This window comes from Leptinotarsa decemlineata, unplaced genomic scaffold (assembly GCF_025532065.1).
Source record: "Leptinotarsa decemlineata unplaced genomic scaffold, Ldec_3_MD MMD2_P_RNA_scaffold_8, whole genome shotgun sequence".
In the NCBI taxonomy this organism is placed as follows: Eukaryota; Metazoa; Arthropoda; class Insecta; order Coleoptera; family Chrysomelidae; genus Leptinotarsa; species Leptinotarsa decemlineata.
The window spans coordinates 2768848-2789923 of record NW_027412535.1 but is presented as its reverse complement, the minus strand read 5'-3'; the positions used below and the strand labels follow the sequence as shown (position 1 = coordinate 2789923).

Sequence of the window (21076 nt, the reverse complement as noted above, 5' to 3'; positions counted from 1 at the left end):
ACAAAATCTACATGCAACTATCAGAGGATATAATTTGATTATAGAAGATCAGACATATACGGCTCAACAATTAAATGATGGCGTAGTATCAGGAGTCTTAGGAACAGCAAGCGGCGGTACCTCTGATTCGACAAATCCCTCCTCAGGAAGAAAAGGCCACGTCAACCAAAATCAGAGTAAAGGCAATTTCAATTCGCGACTGTTAACCAATGGTGGAAAAGTAACCACACGAAGCAGAACTAAAAACAACTGAAGTGCACAACTGCTTGGATTTAAATTTGCTTTATTGCTGTGAATCTAACAGTGATATATTTCTTTCAGCCTATTCATTACTTGGAAAAACATTTTTGTGTATAGTCTTTTTTTGTTTCTTAAAACATTCATTATTCTGTTTATAATTTCTGCAGAGGATTTCTCGCACTGTTATTATATTTGCTTTAAACTGACATTTTTTTCCTCTTTTCTCTCTCTCTCTCTCTCTCTCTATCTGTGTATATTCTCAAATGGCAACACTTTTATCCGTTGCACATGTACGATCGTTGGTACCTCATTTAAATGCGTTAAATGTTCATACTAATGATAGTGCTATGACATAATCGGTATTTCTGAGACATGGTTACATCCAGGCATATTTTGTGCTGCAGTTTCAATTGAAGGATATAAACTAGTGAAAAATGATCGGCTGGTCAGAAGGGGTGGGAGGACTGCTGTATATATAACAGATGGATTAAATACCACGGTTATTCTGAATGATACTCTGGAGTTTTTAGAACAATTATGGCTTGAGGTAAAAATAGGAGTAAAGTATGCTCTAGGTATAGTATATAGACCACCCAACTCGGATAATACGTGTTTCCTAAATAAGTTCGAGGATACTCTTATTAATATATTTACAGATCATGACAAAATGATATGCGATTTCAATATAAATTTTTTAGATTCGAATTCTGAGCTATCAAGTGACCTACAGGCAATTACCGACACGGTTAATTTGATACAGAGAATTGATGGCCCCACCCGGGTTTCTGAAAATAATGTCTCTCTTATAGATTTACTGTTTACCTACTAATTTTGAAATTGTGAGTGCTGACGTGAGCGATGCTGACATAGCTGATCACTTCGTTATTTCTTGCTCATTGCAGTCAAATATGAAGCCACGTTCTTTGAAAAAATATACTTTTAGAAATTTCAACGACATCAATCTGAACAGTTTTCAAAGTGACCTTGAAAATATTCTTTGGGATGATATTTACTATATTCAATCAATTGATGATAAAATTAACTTTATCAATGATAATATTTTGTTATTGGCTGATAAGCATGCACCACAGAAAACCTCGTATTTCGCGAAAAAGAAAAAAAATTACACCCCATGGATCACTGATAATATTAGATTGATGCAAAGAATGCGTGACAAAGCTCTCAAAATGTATAGAAGGAGTCGACAACCTGCTCATCTTGAATATTACAGACAGTTGAGAAATTTCACTTCTTACTCCATCAAAAGAGAAAAAAAAGGCATATTTAGAGTACACATTTCAGAATTCGCATAGCAAACAACAATGGCAGATATTCAATAAATTGGGTGTTATTAAAAGGGAACATATTGAATTATCTGATAATCTTAGAGGTGTCAATATTCTGAATGATTATTTGGTTAATGCACTGAGTAATGGCCTACCACCTCGAACTAATACAGTTAATTACTATTCTAATTCTATTAAAGACAACATTAGCAGTTTTCTGCATTTTTCTCAAACAACTGAGGATCAGGTTTCCACAATAATTTATGATATAAAATCTAAGTCTTTCGGGACTGACATTATAAATATTAACATGATTCTGCTCTGTTGTCGAAGTATAAGCATGCTGCCAACCCTATCGAAAGTATTAGAAAAAATTCTTGAACTGCAAATGAGAACACACATCGAAGATAATAATATATACTTCCCTCATAGCAGAGTGGATTCAGGTCTGGATACAGTTATTCATCAACACTGTGTGCTATTGCTGATGATATATTGAGGTCAATTGATAATAATGAAATATGTGCTCTAGTTCTACTCGATTACTCCAAGGCATTTGATACCTTAAGACATGATATTCTTTTCTCTATCTTACATTTCATTGGATTCACAGCAACTGCTTGTTCAATTATTGAGTCTTATCTATCAGGTGAAATTAGATGATCATATTTCGGATTCTGTGGACATATGTCAGGGCGTTCCACAGGGAAGTATTTTGGGACCATTATTATACACCATTTACACTAGCAACTTCTCTCTACACCTGACAAACTGTAAATACCATTTTTATGCAGATGACACACAGCTATATCTTTCTTTCAAGCTACGGACGGCATCAATTCTGACGAATTGTCATTCATTAAATTCATTCAAATAGTCATTCATTAAAAATCAACTCAACTAAATCTGTTGCACTCTTATTTGGCACTGATCAGGAAGTGACCTCAGCAAAGAATATAATGACAATAAGGGTAGGAGGAGATAAGATTGAAGTTGCTGATTATTGTAAGAATATTAGACTGATTATAGATAATAAGTTACGATTCAAACACCATATTACCCAAAAATTAAAAAATGGATATATGTCATCGAAACTTATTTACAGTCAAAGACACTTTCTAAACTACAAATTGAAAATCAAGTTGAGTGATAGTATGGTTCTCTCCCATTTCAATCATTGTGACGTAGTTTATGGACCTTGTATCGATAGTTCTGATATAAGAAGAGTACAAAAGGTTCAAAATTCTTGTATGGGAATGATATATGGAATACGGCGTCCTATGCGTATTTCACATAAATTAATGGATGCTGGGTGGCTAAGTATGTTCAACCGTCGAAAGCATCATATGGTATGTTTTTTATACAAAATTTTGAAAAATAAAATCCCCCAATACTTATATCAAAAAGTTGGATTTGGGACTGACGTGCATCATTTGAACTTGCGACGGAGGAACATGCTAACTATACCCAAGCATAAAAAAGAAGTATTCAAACGATCTTTCTCTTATAATATAGCGACTTTCGGCGATGTCCTGGATGTACCTAACTTTTCGTTGTCTTATGATGCATTTAAATTTATGTATAAACGATTTCTATTTAGTCAACAATAGTTTGTTGCCTGTACCTTTTGATTATGTTTTATGAAATTCTACTCAACAACCATAGTTGGTTAACAAAATATTTTATTAGAGTATTTATTAGCTTCTCAAGGGGACTGTGGAAGAATTGGTTGCAGAGTCTAACTATTCTCCTTTTATTTACCTGCATTTGATACTTTTGTTTTGTAAAGTTATTTTGTATTACTTTATGTATTGGTAAATAATAAATGTATTATTATTATTATATTATTATTAATAACTTCCCGTAAAACATGAACGTACACATTCTTCCCCAGGTTTAATGATTTCGGAGATAACAAGTGGTAAATGAAGTTCATTCTTCATGTAGACAAAACATTGGGTATAACAAAAATACACTACAACAATATAAGAAATATTTAATGTGAAACATATTATTTCTCATGGAAATCCAAAAGTTCTAGTTAGAACTCGGCAGCTGAATGAAAAAAACATTATGCACGGCTATTACATGGATGGGTGATCGACACCCAGAGTTGACTTATTCCTTCGTCCGTGCTAAAAGTTGCATGTTATTCGTTGAATTCGAGTTTTAAGGGTTGCCGTTCGTACAAGGATGGTAGCTGAGTAATGAAAAAAAATGTTTTTCGACCTCTTTCATATTATTTTCCCATCAGAACTCACCTATATTTGATTTATTATGTAAACCTAAGTAGTAAAACTGATTCTGCATTATATACAATAAATGTCAATATTTGCATTTTTGCATATGATTCATAATTCATGTTGAGAATTGAAGGCCACTTTCTCGTCCTTCATGATTGTTCATTCTGAGTGGATATGTTGCACTTGATATTCTGAATAGTGTTTGATTCTTTGAAGGTGGTTGACAATGTTTCCTGATGCATTTCATTAGTTCGGACTACCATTGTCTAGTATGATATAAATTGATTTGAAATCTCTGAAAGAATATCTAAAAAAAATTAAAATAAAAAGGTTAGCTGAAAAAATAACAATTTTCCATTCGACATATACACCTACCTTCCACAGATTGTAACAGAGAAATATCAATTATAACTTATAAGACGAGGAATTACAATATGTTGATAAGAGTGAAAGCGTACTCGTAGCTTTAAATAATAAAATTGAGAATTCTTCAAATATGTTGTATAGGTATATTATGAATTAAATCATGTTTCAATTCACATTTGTTTGAATCTAATTGTTTGACTTTTCGAACACTGCCGTACGCCTCTAGTAAATTCGAGAAACGTTTACTACAAGTGTTTTTACGTACAAAATGAAATAAGATGCACAATCACATGTTTTGGATATCCGCATAAGGAATTTTTCATTGTAAAGTCTCACCGAGCTTCTATATTATATACCCATAGACAACACTGCACGTGTTTAGTGTAGAAAAATTCGTGGTTTTTTCCTTATTTGTTACTCAGCGTCCGTAGTGAGTGGTACTTTGTTGCGATTTGTAATGTACTCGTTTAGGAAACGAACACATGCCATGGTGGCAGCGGCAAAAAATATGGGTAAGTACATTTTCCGTGTACTAAATATTTTAATAAATTCTACCACTAATTCCAAAAATTGCTTTTTCCGCTCCGAACAATTCTTTTAGTTTCTTTGGACAAGTTTGAGAAAGAAAAGTCCATATAGGCTTTTTAAAAAGAAATATTTTTGTTGATATAAGCGGACAAACATTATACGGGTAGAAGGAAATGGAAATAGTAAGTTTAAATTGACTGTGACCCTTTTTGTATCTGAAAACAAAAATAATCTAAACCTATTTTTTTCTGATATACAAAGTAATTTATCAAAACGTACCGAATCTTAAGTATCACATATCTTTAGAATTATTTAACCGATTTAAATGATATTTGCACAATAATAAAACTGTCTGGGACTGAGCTAAAGCTAAATCAAACGGGTCGAAACTTCAGGGCCAGAGTTGATTTTTTTCAGCTTTAAACAATCATAGTTTTGCAGAATGATGGTCGTTATTGAACTATACTTTGTCAAGTACAACATTTTGTAACTTTTACTACTATTGTATCACCAAAAAATTAACAAAAATATATATAAATAAGAGGCAAAAGTAATTTCATGCACCCCATTTATTTTTCTGAGTGATTTTCTAAACATTTTTTCCTACTATTTGATTTTGTATATCATGACTTCGGATGTAGAGGAGAAATGACCTTTATAACGCAATTTTACTCAATTCGAGTAGTGTGCAGGGTCGAACTTAAAATTTTATTACGTCAGAATTTAGTGGTAGAACTTGGTTAAACCACATAAATGTACCAACCAGTTTTTGAATCTGAATATGTGTTAGCTTTGTTAACATATTTCAATTAATCTTGAGATGATATAGGACGTCAAATTTCGAGAATTTTCATAATAATTTCCAATCATTTCCCCTCTATTAAGTCTTACTGAACAGCTTCAGTTGGTAGGATATAGTTCTTAAAAACAATAATAAATGAGGAGCAAGAGTTAAAGGGTGCTGCGTTTGGTAAAATACGAAAAAATGGAATCCAACCCTAGAATTTTGAGGTGATAAAACATTTTTAGTTCAAAACTTTCAATCATTCTAAAATACTGTGATGAAATCAAGTTAATAACGTCTCAATTTGTGGGAATTTTATTTCGAAATTAACAGATAATAATAATAATAATGTGTCTTTATTATTTTGAAATCCATATAACATACCACATAATCGCAACAAGGAGGCGGTATTCAACTTAGTTGCTCTTCCATACAACCTCCTGCTCTTCCATACAAATAGATATTAATATAATTTGAATAAATAATACCTTTTTACTGAAAGGCCAAAAAGGTGCAGTCAATCTTTTTTGCCATTAATAACTTCCCTAGACCATTGTTTACTAGAAGGGTGCTTGATTATATATATTATATATAATAACTTCCATTCATTGACTTTTTGTGGATAGTCATAGATTTCAATATATTACTTGAAAGATGTTGATTTTGAAAAATATCAAAGTGAAAGTGAAAAAGTGCGGCTCTGAATATTTTAACTGTCCGAATAGTTTTAGGTTTGAATTAGATACTTTTTTTATATGCATCTTTGTTTTCAAAGACAAAATGGCCTCATTTCATACTAGGTACATACCGTGTTACTATGTCCATTTCCTCCCGGAACACCCTATATATAAAGAATTGACTTTATTGGTTTTAATTTTCCAAAATTTTCTTCAACATTCTTTAACAAAAGCCCAAAGCGTTTCAGAAGTCATTGTTATTCTAAGCTTTTGTGAAAGCACTTGCACAATGTGGATCTGTATGAGTGCGAGAGACCGTCACGACAGTGCTCTCTCTCTTGAACTCATACAGAACTACAATGAACAAACACCCACTTTCTTAACAACTAAAAAACAAAGGTTCACAATAATCAGTAACAGTGATATCCAAAATGCTTTCGGGTTTTGTTAATGGATGTTTTGTATCTAGAATTTTGGAAACATTAAAATTTTGCTTTTCTAATATTGTTCTAAATAGGTATAGTACAGGCGTTGCGTGGATTTGAGTATAGTGAAACTTTCATCTACTGGGTGTCTCTAGTATATTGAACATCTCTCAATTTTTCAGATATCTCTGAAGAAAGCTTAACGAAAGCGACGGAAGCGAATATGTTTTCAGTTCTACTACGAGTAGTTCTTATTGTGATACATCAGCCGATAGATCAAAAGAAACTGTGGCTGGATACCTCGAAGTGAATCCAACTATTTTAAGAAGTGCTCAATTACAGACGATTTCGGCTGCTAGCATGGGAGGTAAGCTGTTACTTTCCGAAATACTGATAAGGAATTTTACAAAAGTAAAAATCATGAGCTTATTAACATTTTTAATTTTACCGTGTCCTGGTCATATTTATACCAAATGTAATGTAAGATAAACGCAGCATCTGAACTATGTAATATGAAACAAAGAAGCTAAATAACCTATTTAATTAATTCCAGGATGCAGTGACGAAATTGACATAATAGTGTCCGAGAGTGATAATTTCACCACATTAATGCCAGTAGAATATGCAGACAAAACAATTGCAAACAACAATTATGATAGTAACTCTAATGTCATTACAAGTACGCCTACTATTAACCGAGATAGAGAGAAATTGGGTAAGAAATTCAATCGAATATAATTTTTACGAATGCATTTCAGCAGAATGAAAAATACAGAGCACTCTTACTTGATACTATAATTCATACAACTCAAATAACATAATTTAATTAATTTCAGAATGCAGTGGCGAAGTTGCCATGATGACGTCTGAGAGTGGTATTTTCACCGCATTAAAGTGTATAGAATATCCAAGTAATATGATTGCAAACGACAATTATGATAATACTTCCTCTGCCTGTACAAGTACGCCAACTACCTACCAAGATGAAGAGAATAGTGTGGTCTATAAAAGGAGGAGAAAACATCACTTTCCCTATTGTGATGTGCAGGTGAACAATTTTGCAAGACACCTAGAGAGGCAACATGGTGATGAACTAGAAGTAGGACGCTTTCTCGCGCTGGATAAAAAAGATCCAAATCGAAAAAGGATTATCAACAAAATAAGAAAAGAAGGGGACTTTATCTCTGGCAATTGCATACCTGTTCAAAAACGGAAATTTGATAATAACAAAGGAGCATCCAGTGATACGCTACTCCCTTGTATCCACTGTAAAGGTAAGTTTGGACAAGAAGATGTGAGATCTCGACCTTTTACTTCTCAAGCAAGGGTTTTCATAAATGCGTACTGGGTCAATACGATTAACACTACTTTTGTCGATTTGAAGAGTTAATTTATAAAGCCCCTTCATTTTGAAAACAAAATATGTATCTGTGTGGTTACAGCTCTGAAAAATAACTCAGCATTCAATTAATATTATATTAATTAAATATTTGAAATTGAAATTAATTGTTGTATTTTTCAATTTCATTTGTTTCATTTCAGGATACTATTTGAAGAATACATTGAGACGACACGTTGCTCGTTGTTCCCTAAATGCAGAAAAAAAGAACCATAATAGGCGCCATCGACATCAGTCAGACAGCCAGACCCTACTAGCTGGATATTTCGGACCAAATGATCCTTTGCGAATATCCGGGGTTTTGCAGTCATTAAAAGCTGACATCGTGTCTTTGGTCGCAAAAAGAGACAAAATAATATGCGAAGTTGGGCGAAGGTACGTGAAGTGTCATAAAGAAAGACATTTAATTTCCGTAGCGAAACGTTACATGAGAAGGCTGGCAAGAATAGTGATAGAAGTTAGAAAAATACTGGAGGACAAGTCGCTTACTCTCGCTACTCTGTTACACCCTACGAAATTTAAGTATATAGTTATAGCTGTTAAAAGTATTACAAATTACGATGCTGGACAAAAGGCATTTGGTTCTCCTTCTTTTGCCCTCCAAATGGGGACCTTGATAAAAAAAGCTATTGCAGCATATTACTCTTTAGAGGTACAAGAAAATATGAACTCGGATAAGCTGGATGAATTGAATGTCATGAAGAAACTGATAGAAGAAGAATGGGCCATCGAAATATCGACTGAAGCTGCACAAAACATCAATGTAAAGCGCTTTAACAAACCAACGATAGTACCAATTGCTGAAGATTTGGCAGTAAGTTTGTCTCTTTATTAATTGATTAATGTGGTAAATAAGTGTTTCAAAATTGAATCTTGTATCCTTTTTCTGAATATAATGCTTTTTGTGTCAGTTTCTTTTTCGAAGAATCTTAGAGTTTAGTACCTTTTAACAGACTCATTATACTCGATTTGTATTCCGAAATGAGCTTTCCAATTATTTCCCCTTCAATGAACCACTAACTGTTCGACAATATTTCAATCAGTGGCACAACAAATTGTTTTGTGTACTATCACCTGTTTTCAGGTGAAAATTTACTGAACGTTGCATAAGCATCACTTTTAATAAGTTGTAGTTCGGCCCATAAAACTTGTTAACTCTTCCAAGATTTCCTGATCGATATTCAATCACTTCTAGAAATATTAGAGGTATTTAAAGCTTTTATAACTTTTTCCTGAACAACACTTGCATATTTCTATCTTGTTCTCTCAGAATGATAATGCTTAGTCAGTGTCGATACATTCTTCTTTATTTTCATTAAAGAGCCCAAAGGTTACTTTATGTGAACTTTTGAAAATATGTAGCTCATAAAATCCTGGAACCAATGTTCCATAAACTCGTAGCACAGTTTGTGGTCGAAACCTCCCCAAAACCAATTACAAGCAAAAGCTGTTGTTTTATTTGACCAGAAACACCAATATGAAATTTTTGCATGCCTCACTATTGCTACTACATATTTTTTTTCTGTTTCAGAAGCTCAAAGTGTATCTGGAGAGCATATTATCCGCGGCCAAGGGGCATCTCATACAAAATGACAAAAACGAAAATGCATTTAGGGCTATCATAGAAGCAGCATACTGTAGTCTATTACTGTTCAATAAAAGAAGAGTAGGAGAGCTTCAGAGGATTCCACTGGATATTTATGAACGATACATTAACGAAGAGATAGAATCGGGCGACTTTGATATGCTGCTATCACCAGCAGAGAAGATCTGCATCAAAAAATTAAAACGTATTGTTGTACGTGGAAAACGAGGCAGAGGTGTACCAGTGCTCTTTGAGAAAAACATTAAAGAGGCCTTGGATATCGCTGTCGGATTTAGAAGCAATTTCTGTCTAGCCAATAATCCATATTTATTCAGTATATGTGGTACAGATGGACCTATAAGTGGCTATCATGTTTTTCGAAAACATGTAACGAAAGCATTGGGAGATCCAAAAAAAGTTGCTTCCTTAACTTCAACAAAGTTGCGGAAGCACTTGGCCACGATTTCGCAGATACTGAGGATGGATCAGGAAGATTTAGAGCAATTAGCAAGTTTTATGGGCCATACCACTAAAACCCATCAAGAGTGGTATAGACTGCCATCTGACATATACCAGACTGCAAAAGTCTCTAAAATTCTTCTGATGTCTCAAAAGACATCAATTCAACAATATAAAGGCAAAAGCCTTTCTCAGCTGGATATTGATGATAGCATTCTAGAATTGGAAAGTGACAATGAAGATAATGTAGTTGAGGATGGCAGGCCCCAGAACTGGCCCACTACATCCGTTGCTACAACATCGACCAATGAACAACTACAAATGGAGACTGTCTCTTGTCCGAGAAAGCCAAAAATTTTAAGGAAACAATGGTCTGAACAGGAAAAGAAACTCACTGAAAATTTTTTCAGTGATCATCTGAGGAAATGTAGAGCACCTAGAAAAGATGAAGTCCTATCTCTGATGCAACAGCACCCTGGAGTTTTTCAGGACAGAAAGTGGGACTCCATTAAAGTATATATTTGTAACAAATATAATAAAAATAAATAAATGAAGGGCTAAGGGGGTAAGGGAACTATGCCGTCCTGAACTGCATAAAAATAATTTTGTTAGTTCAGGTTGTATTTTCGCCCTTCCCTTAGAAATATTTTCTGATTTGGATTACCATGTTTGTTTTGTTAATCAATAAGTGCACTTTATATTTGCTAACAAATTATCATTTCATTTTATTGATCACCACATTTTAGTTTAATTTTTAATAAAAAAAAAATTTAAAATAAAATCGTATGTCATTGAATATTTTAAAATTTCTCGGGATACTCGAAACAGTGAAATAATAATCATAAAATGGACGCTGAGTGTATCACCCGAAAGTCAGGAATGCGAACTCAAAACCTTAGAAACGAAATAAAAACGAACAAAGCAAATGATTATATTGGAAGTTGTGTAATCCTTTAGATGTACCTAAGCGTATGTAGTTTTTGCAGACGCCTAGTAAACCTGTTATGTGTCACGGATTCCATGTAACCTGTTTTGGAGAACTCACTTATATACTCCGTACATATGCCGGAAGCCCACTGCAACGAAGCTGGACCGGATGTCCAGTGGTACATTATATAAGTATATATATATATATATATATATATATATATATATATATATATATATATATATATATACATACAGGGTGTCCCTGGACTTCCTCAAGTGGATATTCAAAATCATCCAAATTTTGGTAATTGACTAAACAAATGAATTCCTTCGATGAGCTTTCATGCAGGAGTCAGTTGTTTTGCTACAAAGTCAGGAACGGACTACCCCCGATGGTCCACACCCCAAAACTTTGAAATGACAGATATTTTTCAATATTTTTCAACAAATTGAGGTTACTTGGACAATTTTATGAATAAAAGTACTCGTGTGGAAAGTCGATCGGAGCAACGAGTCTTGATAAAAATGTAGTTTCACTCGACGACATCAAACCCGCTCGTCCACCATTATTTGAAATGAATAATTATCAAAGCAGAAATAATAATGATAACGTTAATTCAACAACATTTATCCTGAGATGTCTACCATTATTCGAAAATATTAGTTTTTAAGGAAAATGGAAATGATAGGTAAAATGTTCATAACGAATTTTTATAATGCAAACACGTTTAACTAACGAAACTCAAGAGCCTCAAGAGCAAACAGAAATGAAAAATCCGCTACAGAAACTGCTCGATATGACCACCTTCTCTCTCTATACATTTTCTTAGTCTGCGAAGACACCCTCTCTGTACTTGAAATAGCATTCCAGGGTCGTTTCGTATGGCTTCACACTGTAATGTTATTCTATTCAACAATGCATCTCTTGTGTGAATAGGTGTAGCGTAAACAAGGCTTTTTAGATGCCCCCACAGAAAGAAATCCAATGGATTTAAATCCGGAGACCGCGATGGCCATGAATATGGCCCACCTCTACCAATCCATCTATTGTGGAAAATATGGTTCAGATGGTCACGCACAATCAAACTAAAATGAGGAGGAGCGCCATCATGCATAAACCACATATCTCTTCGGGTTTGCAATGGAACATGTTCCAAAAGTCCATTCAAATCGTTCTGAATGAACTCCAAATAACGTTCTCCATTCAATCGGTCCTGTATAACGAATGGTCCTATAAGATGGTTTCCTATGATACCAACCCAAACATTCACGTTGAATTTCCGTTGGTGTTTGGTTTGCAATATCCCATGGGGATTTTCTTCGGCCCATATATGGAGATTATAAGAGTTGATAACTCCATCTCTACTGAAACCTGCTTCATCAGTGAATAAAACTCGACTAATAAAGGTCATATCCTCTCTTTGCCTATCCATGAACCAATTGGCATATTCCAGTCGTGCTGGAAAATCTTGAGGTGTCATGGCATGTACTTTCTCGATGTGAAATGGGTGGAGCAGTTGTTCCCTAATTATTCTATGAATAGTGGACTTGGATGTATGGAACTGTTCTGATAGATTTCTGATGCTCATTGAAGGATCATCAGCGACGGCTTCCAAAATATTTTCCTCCAATACAACGGTACGTACAGTCCTAGGAGCGCCCTCACCACCTCGTTTTGGCAAAACTGTACCTACAATAATATCGAAATAAAACAACGTGCTCAAATTAATTATCAATTATTACATATCTGTCTCCCTCAAGCTGCGATCGACATGCTCGAATGTTTCTCTTGACGGTACTGTTCGATTGGGAAAATGCTCGGAATACAGACGACGAGTTTCTGCAGCATTACAAAATGCTCGTCCATTAAATACATGCATATCTGCATATTCATTGAATGTAAACTGTTCGGCCATATCAAAAAAATTCATAATATCCTATAGAATATTGACAATACAATGATAGTCATATGACAACGCACCACTCAACAAAACAAAATCGCATTCCAGTTTCTCATTTTTTATCAAAACTTTCTAAAAGGTTTTTTTGTCAACATCTGTGAAAGAAATGGAACATGATTATTCCCTGGATATTTTTCACCTGATCATGTGCAGCCGTTTTTGTAGTTCATTCGTTTGCTTTTTATTAGTATAGTAAATATTTTTTCCGATGTGCGTTTTTTCAGCTAAATTTAGATTCGTGTTAAAGAATTTCTCCCATAAAATTATAATTATCAGTGAAACTCCTCAACAGTTTAGCTGTGAAGAAGAATTTGAAACATTCGAATGTTGAGTTTCATGAGATTCAGATAACTGATCAACACGAAACGTGATTATTCCACACGTATTATGTACATACAAAATATGGAATGAATTCGATATTTCATAGTAGAGTAGCTTGTTAGTTTAAAAACACCACGAATCTACAGAACTTGATATTTCTTTTGAAAAAATATCTGCTATCACAATTGTGACTTAAACTTCCATATAGGTACTGTACTTTTTGTTTACGACTTCATTTTAGCATACTTTGTATTATTCCTGTTATAAATGTTGTTGAATTAACGTTATCATTATTATTTCTGCTTTGATAATTATTCATTTCAAATAATGGTGGACGAGCGGGTTTGATGTCGTCGAGTAGAACTACATTTTTATCAAGACTCGTTGCTCCGATCGACTTTCCACACGAGTACTTTTATTCATAAAACTGTCCAAGTAACCTTATTTTGTTGAAAAATATTGAAAAATATCTGTCATTTCAAAGTTTTGGGGTATGGACCATCGGGGGTAGTCCGTTCCTGACTTTGTAGCAAAACAACTGACTTCTGCATGAAAGCTCATCGACGGAATTCATTTATTCAGTCAATTACCAAAATTTGGATGATTTTGAATATTCACTTGAAAAGTTATCAAAGAAAAACATTTTTCATTTTGTAACTTCGAGGGCCCGTAACTTGGTTACGAAGACTTTTAGGAAAAAAAGTTATATGAAGTACTGGTGATATTTTGACCCCATCTATACATTCCGGAGAGGAAAAGAGGAAGTCCAGGGACACCCTGTATATGTGTATATGTACATACATATATATATATATATATATATATATATATATATATATATATATATATATATATATATATATATATATATATATATATATATATATATATATATATATATATATATGTATATGCTGAACTGGTTTTCGGGTATTTGATCCGTGTATGTGAGAACTTCACGGGGTGAAATTGAAGATAATATCACCGGCCTCGGTATATATAGAGAAACCAAAATAACCTGTAAATTGGTAGATATCATTACAATCGATTCTGACATCAGTTATAATAATAATAAAACTAGCGTTTATTGCACAACAAATTTATACTATTCGATATACTCATTGACTATAGAGTCGCACGAGACCTATTTTCAATTTCACGTAAGCTGTAACTAAAAATGTCGATATTATCTTGTTTGCATTACGACACATAAAGTAAATTGGTGACTTCAACATCAAGTTCGTTTGTGCCCTTCTGCATAAAAAAGTATCATTGTACTTAGATGCTAGTCTTGGAACAAGGATTTCAGTTTCTGATAGCAGTGCAGAACAGTCTGTTTTTTTCTATTCAATAACTTATATAAAAATGGAACAAATGCCTTTCGTGTATCTAATGCTACAATTTCGAATTCATAAGGCAGATCAGAATTATTATAATTTTTTGGGGGATATGTTCCAATGATTCTGAAACTGGAGAATTAAAAAAATGTCTGTTGTACTTTATTGATTGCAGATTTATATCGATTGTGTATGGGATTCCATATCATGGATCCATATTCTAGTTTTGGCCTCACCAAACTGAAATACAGAGAGGTTAGCCTTAAAATATTATGGAAATTCTTGCAGTTCCTTTTATTAAAACCGAAATTGCGGTAAGCTGACTTTACAATGTGATTAATGTGGTAATTGAAAGTCAAATTACGATCAAAATATATTCCTAAATCCCGGATATTATCTATTCTCTCCAATATAATGTTATCGATGTGCTAAGAAAATTGCAGTGTATTGCATTTTCGACTGAATGTCACTGTTTTGCATTTGGATATATCCAAATTGAGGCTGTTCTTGGGACACCAATCTTGTAATAAATCAATCTTCTTTTGCAAAATGGTGCAGTCATCTGAACTGTTTATAGTTGTGTAAAGTTCAAAATCATCAGCAAACATTGATCTATTGCAGGTTAACGAGTTACACAGATTGTTAATAAATAATAAAAAACAATAAGGGACCAAAATTAGATCCTTGCGGGACTCCGCTTACGGCTGAGTACAATATTATACATATTGATTGCGTCCGCTGAAATGAGATTTCAGAAGTTGACGGTAAATTTTGTTAGAACACATGCAAGAAAGTTTACGAATAAGTAACTTATGATTGAACCAATCGAATGCTTTTGAGAAATCTGTGTACACCACATCTACTTGCCGTCTACGGTCTGAGGAGTCACACACATATTGATCAAAAACAGCCAGAGTCGTAATTGAGGATCTAGAATTCATAAAAACATGTTGATGATCAGATATTATATGTCGAGAAAACCGACAGATACGGCTATTCAAGATTGTTTCTAGAAGTATGGCAAAGTTGTTGAGGATTGAGATAGGTCTGTGGTTTCTGACTTCATTTCGATATTGAGTTTTGTGTACTAGACAAACTTTGGTGGTTTTCCAGACCTCAGAAAAAACAGACGTCGTTAACATAAGGTTGAAAGAAATTTGTAGGGGCTAAACTAATAATTTCAGACAGTCTTTCATTAGAAACGAAGGAATTTTATTTGGACCTGAGGTCATCACATTCTTTGATTTTCCACCTGTAAATTGGTAAATCTCATCATGACCGTTTTTGGCGATGGTTATAATTATTATTTGCGAATTCGTTGCAGTGTAATTGAAATTAAATAAAAGGAGATTAATGTTTTTATCAACGCATCCAGAAATAAGTGTGTATGGATGGCCACAAAATCATATTGCCATTAGGTATTGAAATATTGAGGTGTGTTTATTGTGTATGTGGCCACTGAATATCATCAGTAGTTGATGCAGCGAATTGTCACCAGCTTTGGTATACGACTATAATTGTAACTGAAATTATTAAAAAGAAGTTAAGTATTTTTATTGACGCATCTAGACATAAGTGTGTATGGATAGCCACATAATGATATTGATATTAGGTAAAATGACCTCGAAAAATTGAGATGAGATGAGATGTTTATTGCTACTGAATGGCATCAGTAACAGCGAAATAGTACAGTTACTGGCTTTGGTGTATAGAGAGAAAACAAAAGTACCTGTAAAAATGAGTAGTTTGTTGATAAATATTAATTCTTCGCCCATTTCCGGTGTTCTATTTCACGAACCCTGGACATATCGTTTGAAAGCGAGTTACTCAAATAAATGAAATCAATGTAAAACGGTCACGTTTTGAATTATTGAAGTAGGATTAACAAATCGGCAAAAATTTAGGATTGATCATTTTCTAAAGAACATATCGAACATAATGAACTAGCTATTGAAACAATTGATAATCCACATTGTCAAAACCAGTTCATGGAGATAACATTATATTAAATTATCATTTTCATTTTATATTTCAAATTATTAAAAAAAATATGACTATGGTAACTATTTCATTATCGAAAGTAAACTTCTTTCAAGATTTAGGTATTCAATTTCATGAAAATTTAACCCAATATCAGTTGCTAATTCACAAAAGTTTCAGAAATTCTGCATTGACAGTTTTTGAAGTTTATAAGTTATATTTATGATAAAACTTTTTGTTAATTTTTTTTAACTGAATTGAAAACGGGCTACAAGTTTCCACAATATTGTGTATGTGGCCTCAAAATGACATCAGTGAGTTGATGCGTAGTGAACTGCGAAGTGTAGTCATGGCCACAGATGTAGGTTTTGATCAAAAGTCACGGGCTTTGGTGTGTATACAAAATGCTAAAGTAGCTGGGTATCCATCAAAAGAGAACATACCGCGTGGTTATAATATTTCAAAGACCCCATATTTCACACTAAGGGTGGTGTCCACACTACTATTGCGCGATAAGTATATTATATGTGTGTGACCTATTGAGATTTCAAACACCGATGTAAACTTTCAATTTATTAGCCGATTTCAACTTTTTTTGTATTGCCGCTAGCAAGAAAATGAATATCTCATTAGGCTAATAGTTATAAAAATAACGCCCTGTATTAACAGCCAAAAATATTATTTTAACAACAAACCGTTACTGTATGAACAAAATGTTTGAAAAATTATACACTTCAATGAAACTGAGCGAATTCAATTTGAATATAGATCTAATTCTTTATTAATTAGACCTTATATTTCCATTTGAATTTTAGTTATCATAAAAGTAGTTTGTTACTTGGGCTAGAAATCTGTGTCAATGTCAACTTATGGATTATGGATATCTTCACAATTTTCATAAAGTGCGTTAAATGTCTATTTTCCTTTTAGCTCATTAGTGTTTGAAAAGTAAAACGAACAAGTCATCTATGGGGTATACAAAAAACTGCATCTCCATACATTTCAGATGACCAAGGATAATTCATATTAATATATTGTAAACTCAAACTTCAACATCGACCACCAAATCAGAAATCACTTTCTGTCTCTTTGTAACTTGCAACTTTCATATGCGACGAGATCCCAAAAGCGTATAAGGTCTGTTCAAAAAATAAGGTAAATGTTCAAATTTCGTGGGCTACATACATTCGATTAGTAATATTTTCATGTTGGCACACTCTTCTCGAACATATGTTTATAGTTTCAGCTGTTTTGCTGTTTAGCATGTTTAGTTTGTTGGTGAGAGGTATGAAAGTTGGAAGTGTTTTGCGTGTCCGGCAGTTATTTGCTATCGAAAAAAATTGATCTCAGAATTTGTTTCAAATTTTGTGCAGAAAATGTAAGTATGTTCTCAAAAATACTTGAAATGTTGAAAGGTTTTCACAGAAGATCGAGAAGATGTGAATGACGATGCTCGCCCTGGACGCCCTTGTACATCAACAATCGATGAAAATGTACAGATAGTGAAGAATATTGTTATGGAGACTCGTGGAATCACTATTAGAGAAGTTGCTGAGGATGTCAGCAATGTCAATGTCATGCAATTTTTCCTGAAATTTTTGGCATATAGAGTGTGACAGCAAGTTCGTTCCAAAATGCCGAATTTTGACAAAAAAAACCGTCACATGAGCATCGCTCAGGAATTTTTGAATGACGTCAACGGCGATCCAGAATGGCTTAAAAAAGTCATGGTGACGAATCATAGGCATATGGTTGTGACATCCAATCGTTCCAATGGAAGAGCCCAGGCTCACTATTTTCTTCGATTACCGTGAAATCAGTAGTTCTTGCCACACGGTCGTAAGTCAATAATGAGTATTATCTTGAAGTTATGTGCCGCTTGCGAAAAGCAATACGAAGAAAATATTGTGGAAAAATAGTTCATGGCTTTTGCATCACGTTCACTCGTCATTGCTTGTTCGTATTCTTTTGGCCGAAAACAACACCGTTATCATGCCTCAGCCACTGTATTTACCAGATTTGGCCCATTCAACTTGTTCCTGTTTCCAAGATTGAAGAGACCCATGAAAGGGTCGACGAAATAAAAGGAAATGAGGAAATAAAAACAGAATCGCTGAGAGATCTCAAGAACATTCCAAAAAGTGCATATTAGAACTACTCCGATGATTTGAAACGATGGCACAAGTGTATCATATCTGAAGTGGACAGAATAGAAATTGATAAATAACTGAACATTTTTCTATAAAAATGAAAATTCACCTTATTTCTTTGAACCGATTTCGTATATCAGTCCCATCAGTAGTAGATAGTGCTGTTTCAATCTTGAAGATTGCGCTATAGATAGTCGGCTTGGTCAAGAATATAACGTTTGGATTAAATTTTCTCCGAAAAGAACAAGATAATTTTAAGTTGAAAATAAGTTTGAAAAAGGGTACGAATGTTTATTTCTTACTGAACATGTAACATTTAGTCTCCTGTTCTCTGAGATATACATAAAATATAACTAACTTCCAACAGAACACTCTTTCTTTTCAGTATATCAAGTTGATAGACTGTAAAACACTTACCTTAGTACGTAGTTAACTGATACAATGCAATGAGGTCTAGATGATCTTGAGTTGTGGACGATTGTTGCGTAACTTTGCATCCAAACCCAGCCTCCTCCTTTACAAAGAAATCTATAGTATTTTGTCGTGACTTGTCCTTTGCACAATACTGAAACAAATTTATTTTGAATTGAAAGGGATATATTTTTAGGAGACACTAGTTTTTGGTAAAGAATTCTATAAAAATTGTGAGAAACTTCCAAAGGAAGAAGAAATCAAGCAATTATCTACGCTCAAAATAAACTCTCCAAAAAAGTGCAAATTATGTAGTTAACACCCGAAAAAAAACTTCTATGCATTACTGCACATCTTTGTAAAGAATTATGGATGTTCCTCTGGATGTTGCTCAAATTGTTTGCATAAAGATGGAGAAGTGGAAGGTTAAAAACCGTTCGTTTCCTAGAAATATATTTTCTTCAGTTTGTTAGTTGAGAAATCATTTTCAATGTCACGCCATTGAAATGTCACTTCTATAATCAATGTATGTCACTTAAATTGACGTTTGAGTTATTTATTCAACTATCGGATTTGTACAATACCAAAACATGGAAACTTTCTTTATCCGACAATGTATGATACTCACGAAGATCCAAATTGAGAATAAAGTTGTTGAGTGAACACATCTGATTCACAAAATGAATTTTTTAGGATTGTTCGAAAAATTACCATTTCTTGAAAATGATTCCATAGATGGTATTTGCATTGTGACAATCCTGTTTTGCTTGTTCGTTTATGGAATATCGTGTACATTACATTCAAAATTAAATTTTTATTTCATTTATGTTAAAATAATGCCAATAAATTTTATATATAATTCGTTCGTTTTAAAAATATGCTAGGTTGTCTGATAAGGCACTTCCCGGAATTGAGCCATTCATTGTTATTTGTAAAACTCACTATATACTAAGTTTAGTTTCACGGCCTAAATCCAGACGGCCAGTCTCTCTTTATCTATGTTTCAAAATATATTAGGACAGAAAAAAAGGTATGGGTTTTTCAGAACCCTAAAATCAGTTAATCATTAAATCAAGGTTTTCCCCACAAACACCCCTCGTAATTTTCCTTTGAATTTGTTAATTTGAAATAATAAGATACCTGTCTCAGAAAAGTCCAGGCATTACTCTCATAATAACGAAATCCTCAATAGGAAACATTAAGTTATGGGATTATAGTGAACGTCTTTCATCATTGTTTACCTAATTTGACCACTACTCAACAAGTTAATACCTTGTCTTAGTCCTTCAACGAAATTTTTCAATTTGAATATATCAATAAGAATCGAATAATCATTTATTGTAATACATAAGATAAAGTGTACTTCAAAACTATATAGTACTAGATAGTTATAGTGGAAATGAAAATTATTAAATACGTAAATGGTAATCTGGAAAAATAAAATGAAACTGCTAAATTTGATGTGTGAGAATATTGAATTATAAGTTTCTGTATAACTTTGTCTGATTGATATTTCAGTTTTAAACAAGACTACTAAAAATTGATAAGTCGAAAAATCCTAAAAATTATCTAAACAATTGATTTTTGATTTATGAATATATACGTAATACGGAAGAGTATGGTATTTCGTAGTAGTAGTATTTGACATATAATCATACGAATATTATTACCACCAAATGAATCAACTCTATTTTATATAAAAATATTTTCAGTCGAAACCGTTTCTGCCCTGAATCTTTGCTGTTGGCTTCAAAGAAAAAAGTGATTTATTATTCTATTATGTTGTTATCTTATGTTGTACTTTTAAAGCAGAAAAAATGGTTTCCTAAAATTCTCAATATTTACAATATTTTTTCACTACAACCACTGATATTTGAAAAATGTTCCATGAAATGTACAAGTATTCACTCAGTAAATTAAATACTCTATTGAATTTTTTTGTAGTGTAATTCAAAGTAGCGGTAAGTTTAAGATTTATAATTTTTATCAGATAA

At 33.3% G+C, this 21076-nt stretch overlaps 2 protein-coding genes across 4 annotated transcripts in view; one reads left to right on the top strand and one right to left on the bottom strand.

The window, feature by feature from the left end:
- Positions 1–21076, bottom strand: part of sim (bHLH transcription factor single-minded) — a 197641-nt gene that overhangs the window by 4545 nt on the left and 172020 nt on the right. For all 3 annotated transcript variants that reach the window (XM_074170323.1, XM_074170322.1, XM_023165087.2), the window contains exon 7: positions 19089–19236. In XM_074170323.1, coding sequence (XP_074026424.1) covers positions 19089–19236 — 148 coding nt within the window. The remainder of the gene's footprint in view (positions 1–19088; positions 19237–21076) is intronic.
- LOC141480386 (uncharacterized) lies at positions 4287–10652 on the top strand. The gene is made up of 5 exons (XM_074170321.1): positions 4287–6916; positions 7103–7264; positions 7386–7823; positions 8092–8762; positions 9480–10652. The coding sequence occupies exons 1-5, from the start codon at positions 6910–6912 to the stop codon at positions 10539–10541; spliced, it is 2340 nt and encodes a 779-aa protein (XP_074026422.1). The 5' UTR covers positions 4287–6909; the 3' UTR covers positions 10542–10652.

What these genes read in the sequence shown, in the direction of transcription:
- LOC141480386 (XM_074170321.1), top strand. An exon ending in CCGAGATAGAGAGAAATTGG is followed by an intron (nt 7,265 to 7,385) that starts GTAAGAAATTCA and finishes AATTAATTTCAG; the next exon opens with AATGCAGTGGCGAAGTTGCC. An exon ending in CAATTGCTGAAGATTTGGCA is followed by an intron (nt 8,763 to 9,479) that starts GTAAGTTTGTCT and finishes TTTCTGTTTCAG; the next exon opens with AAGCTCAAAGTGTATCTGGA.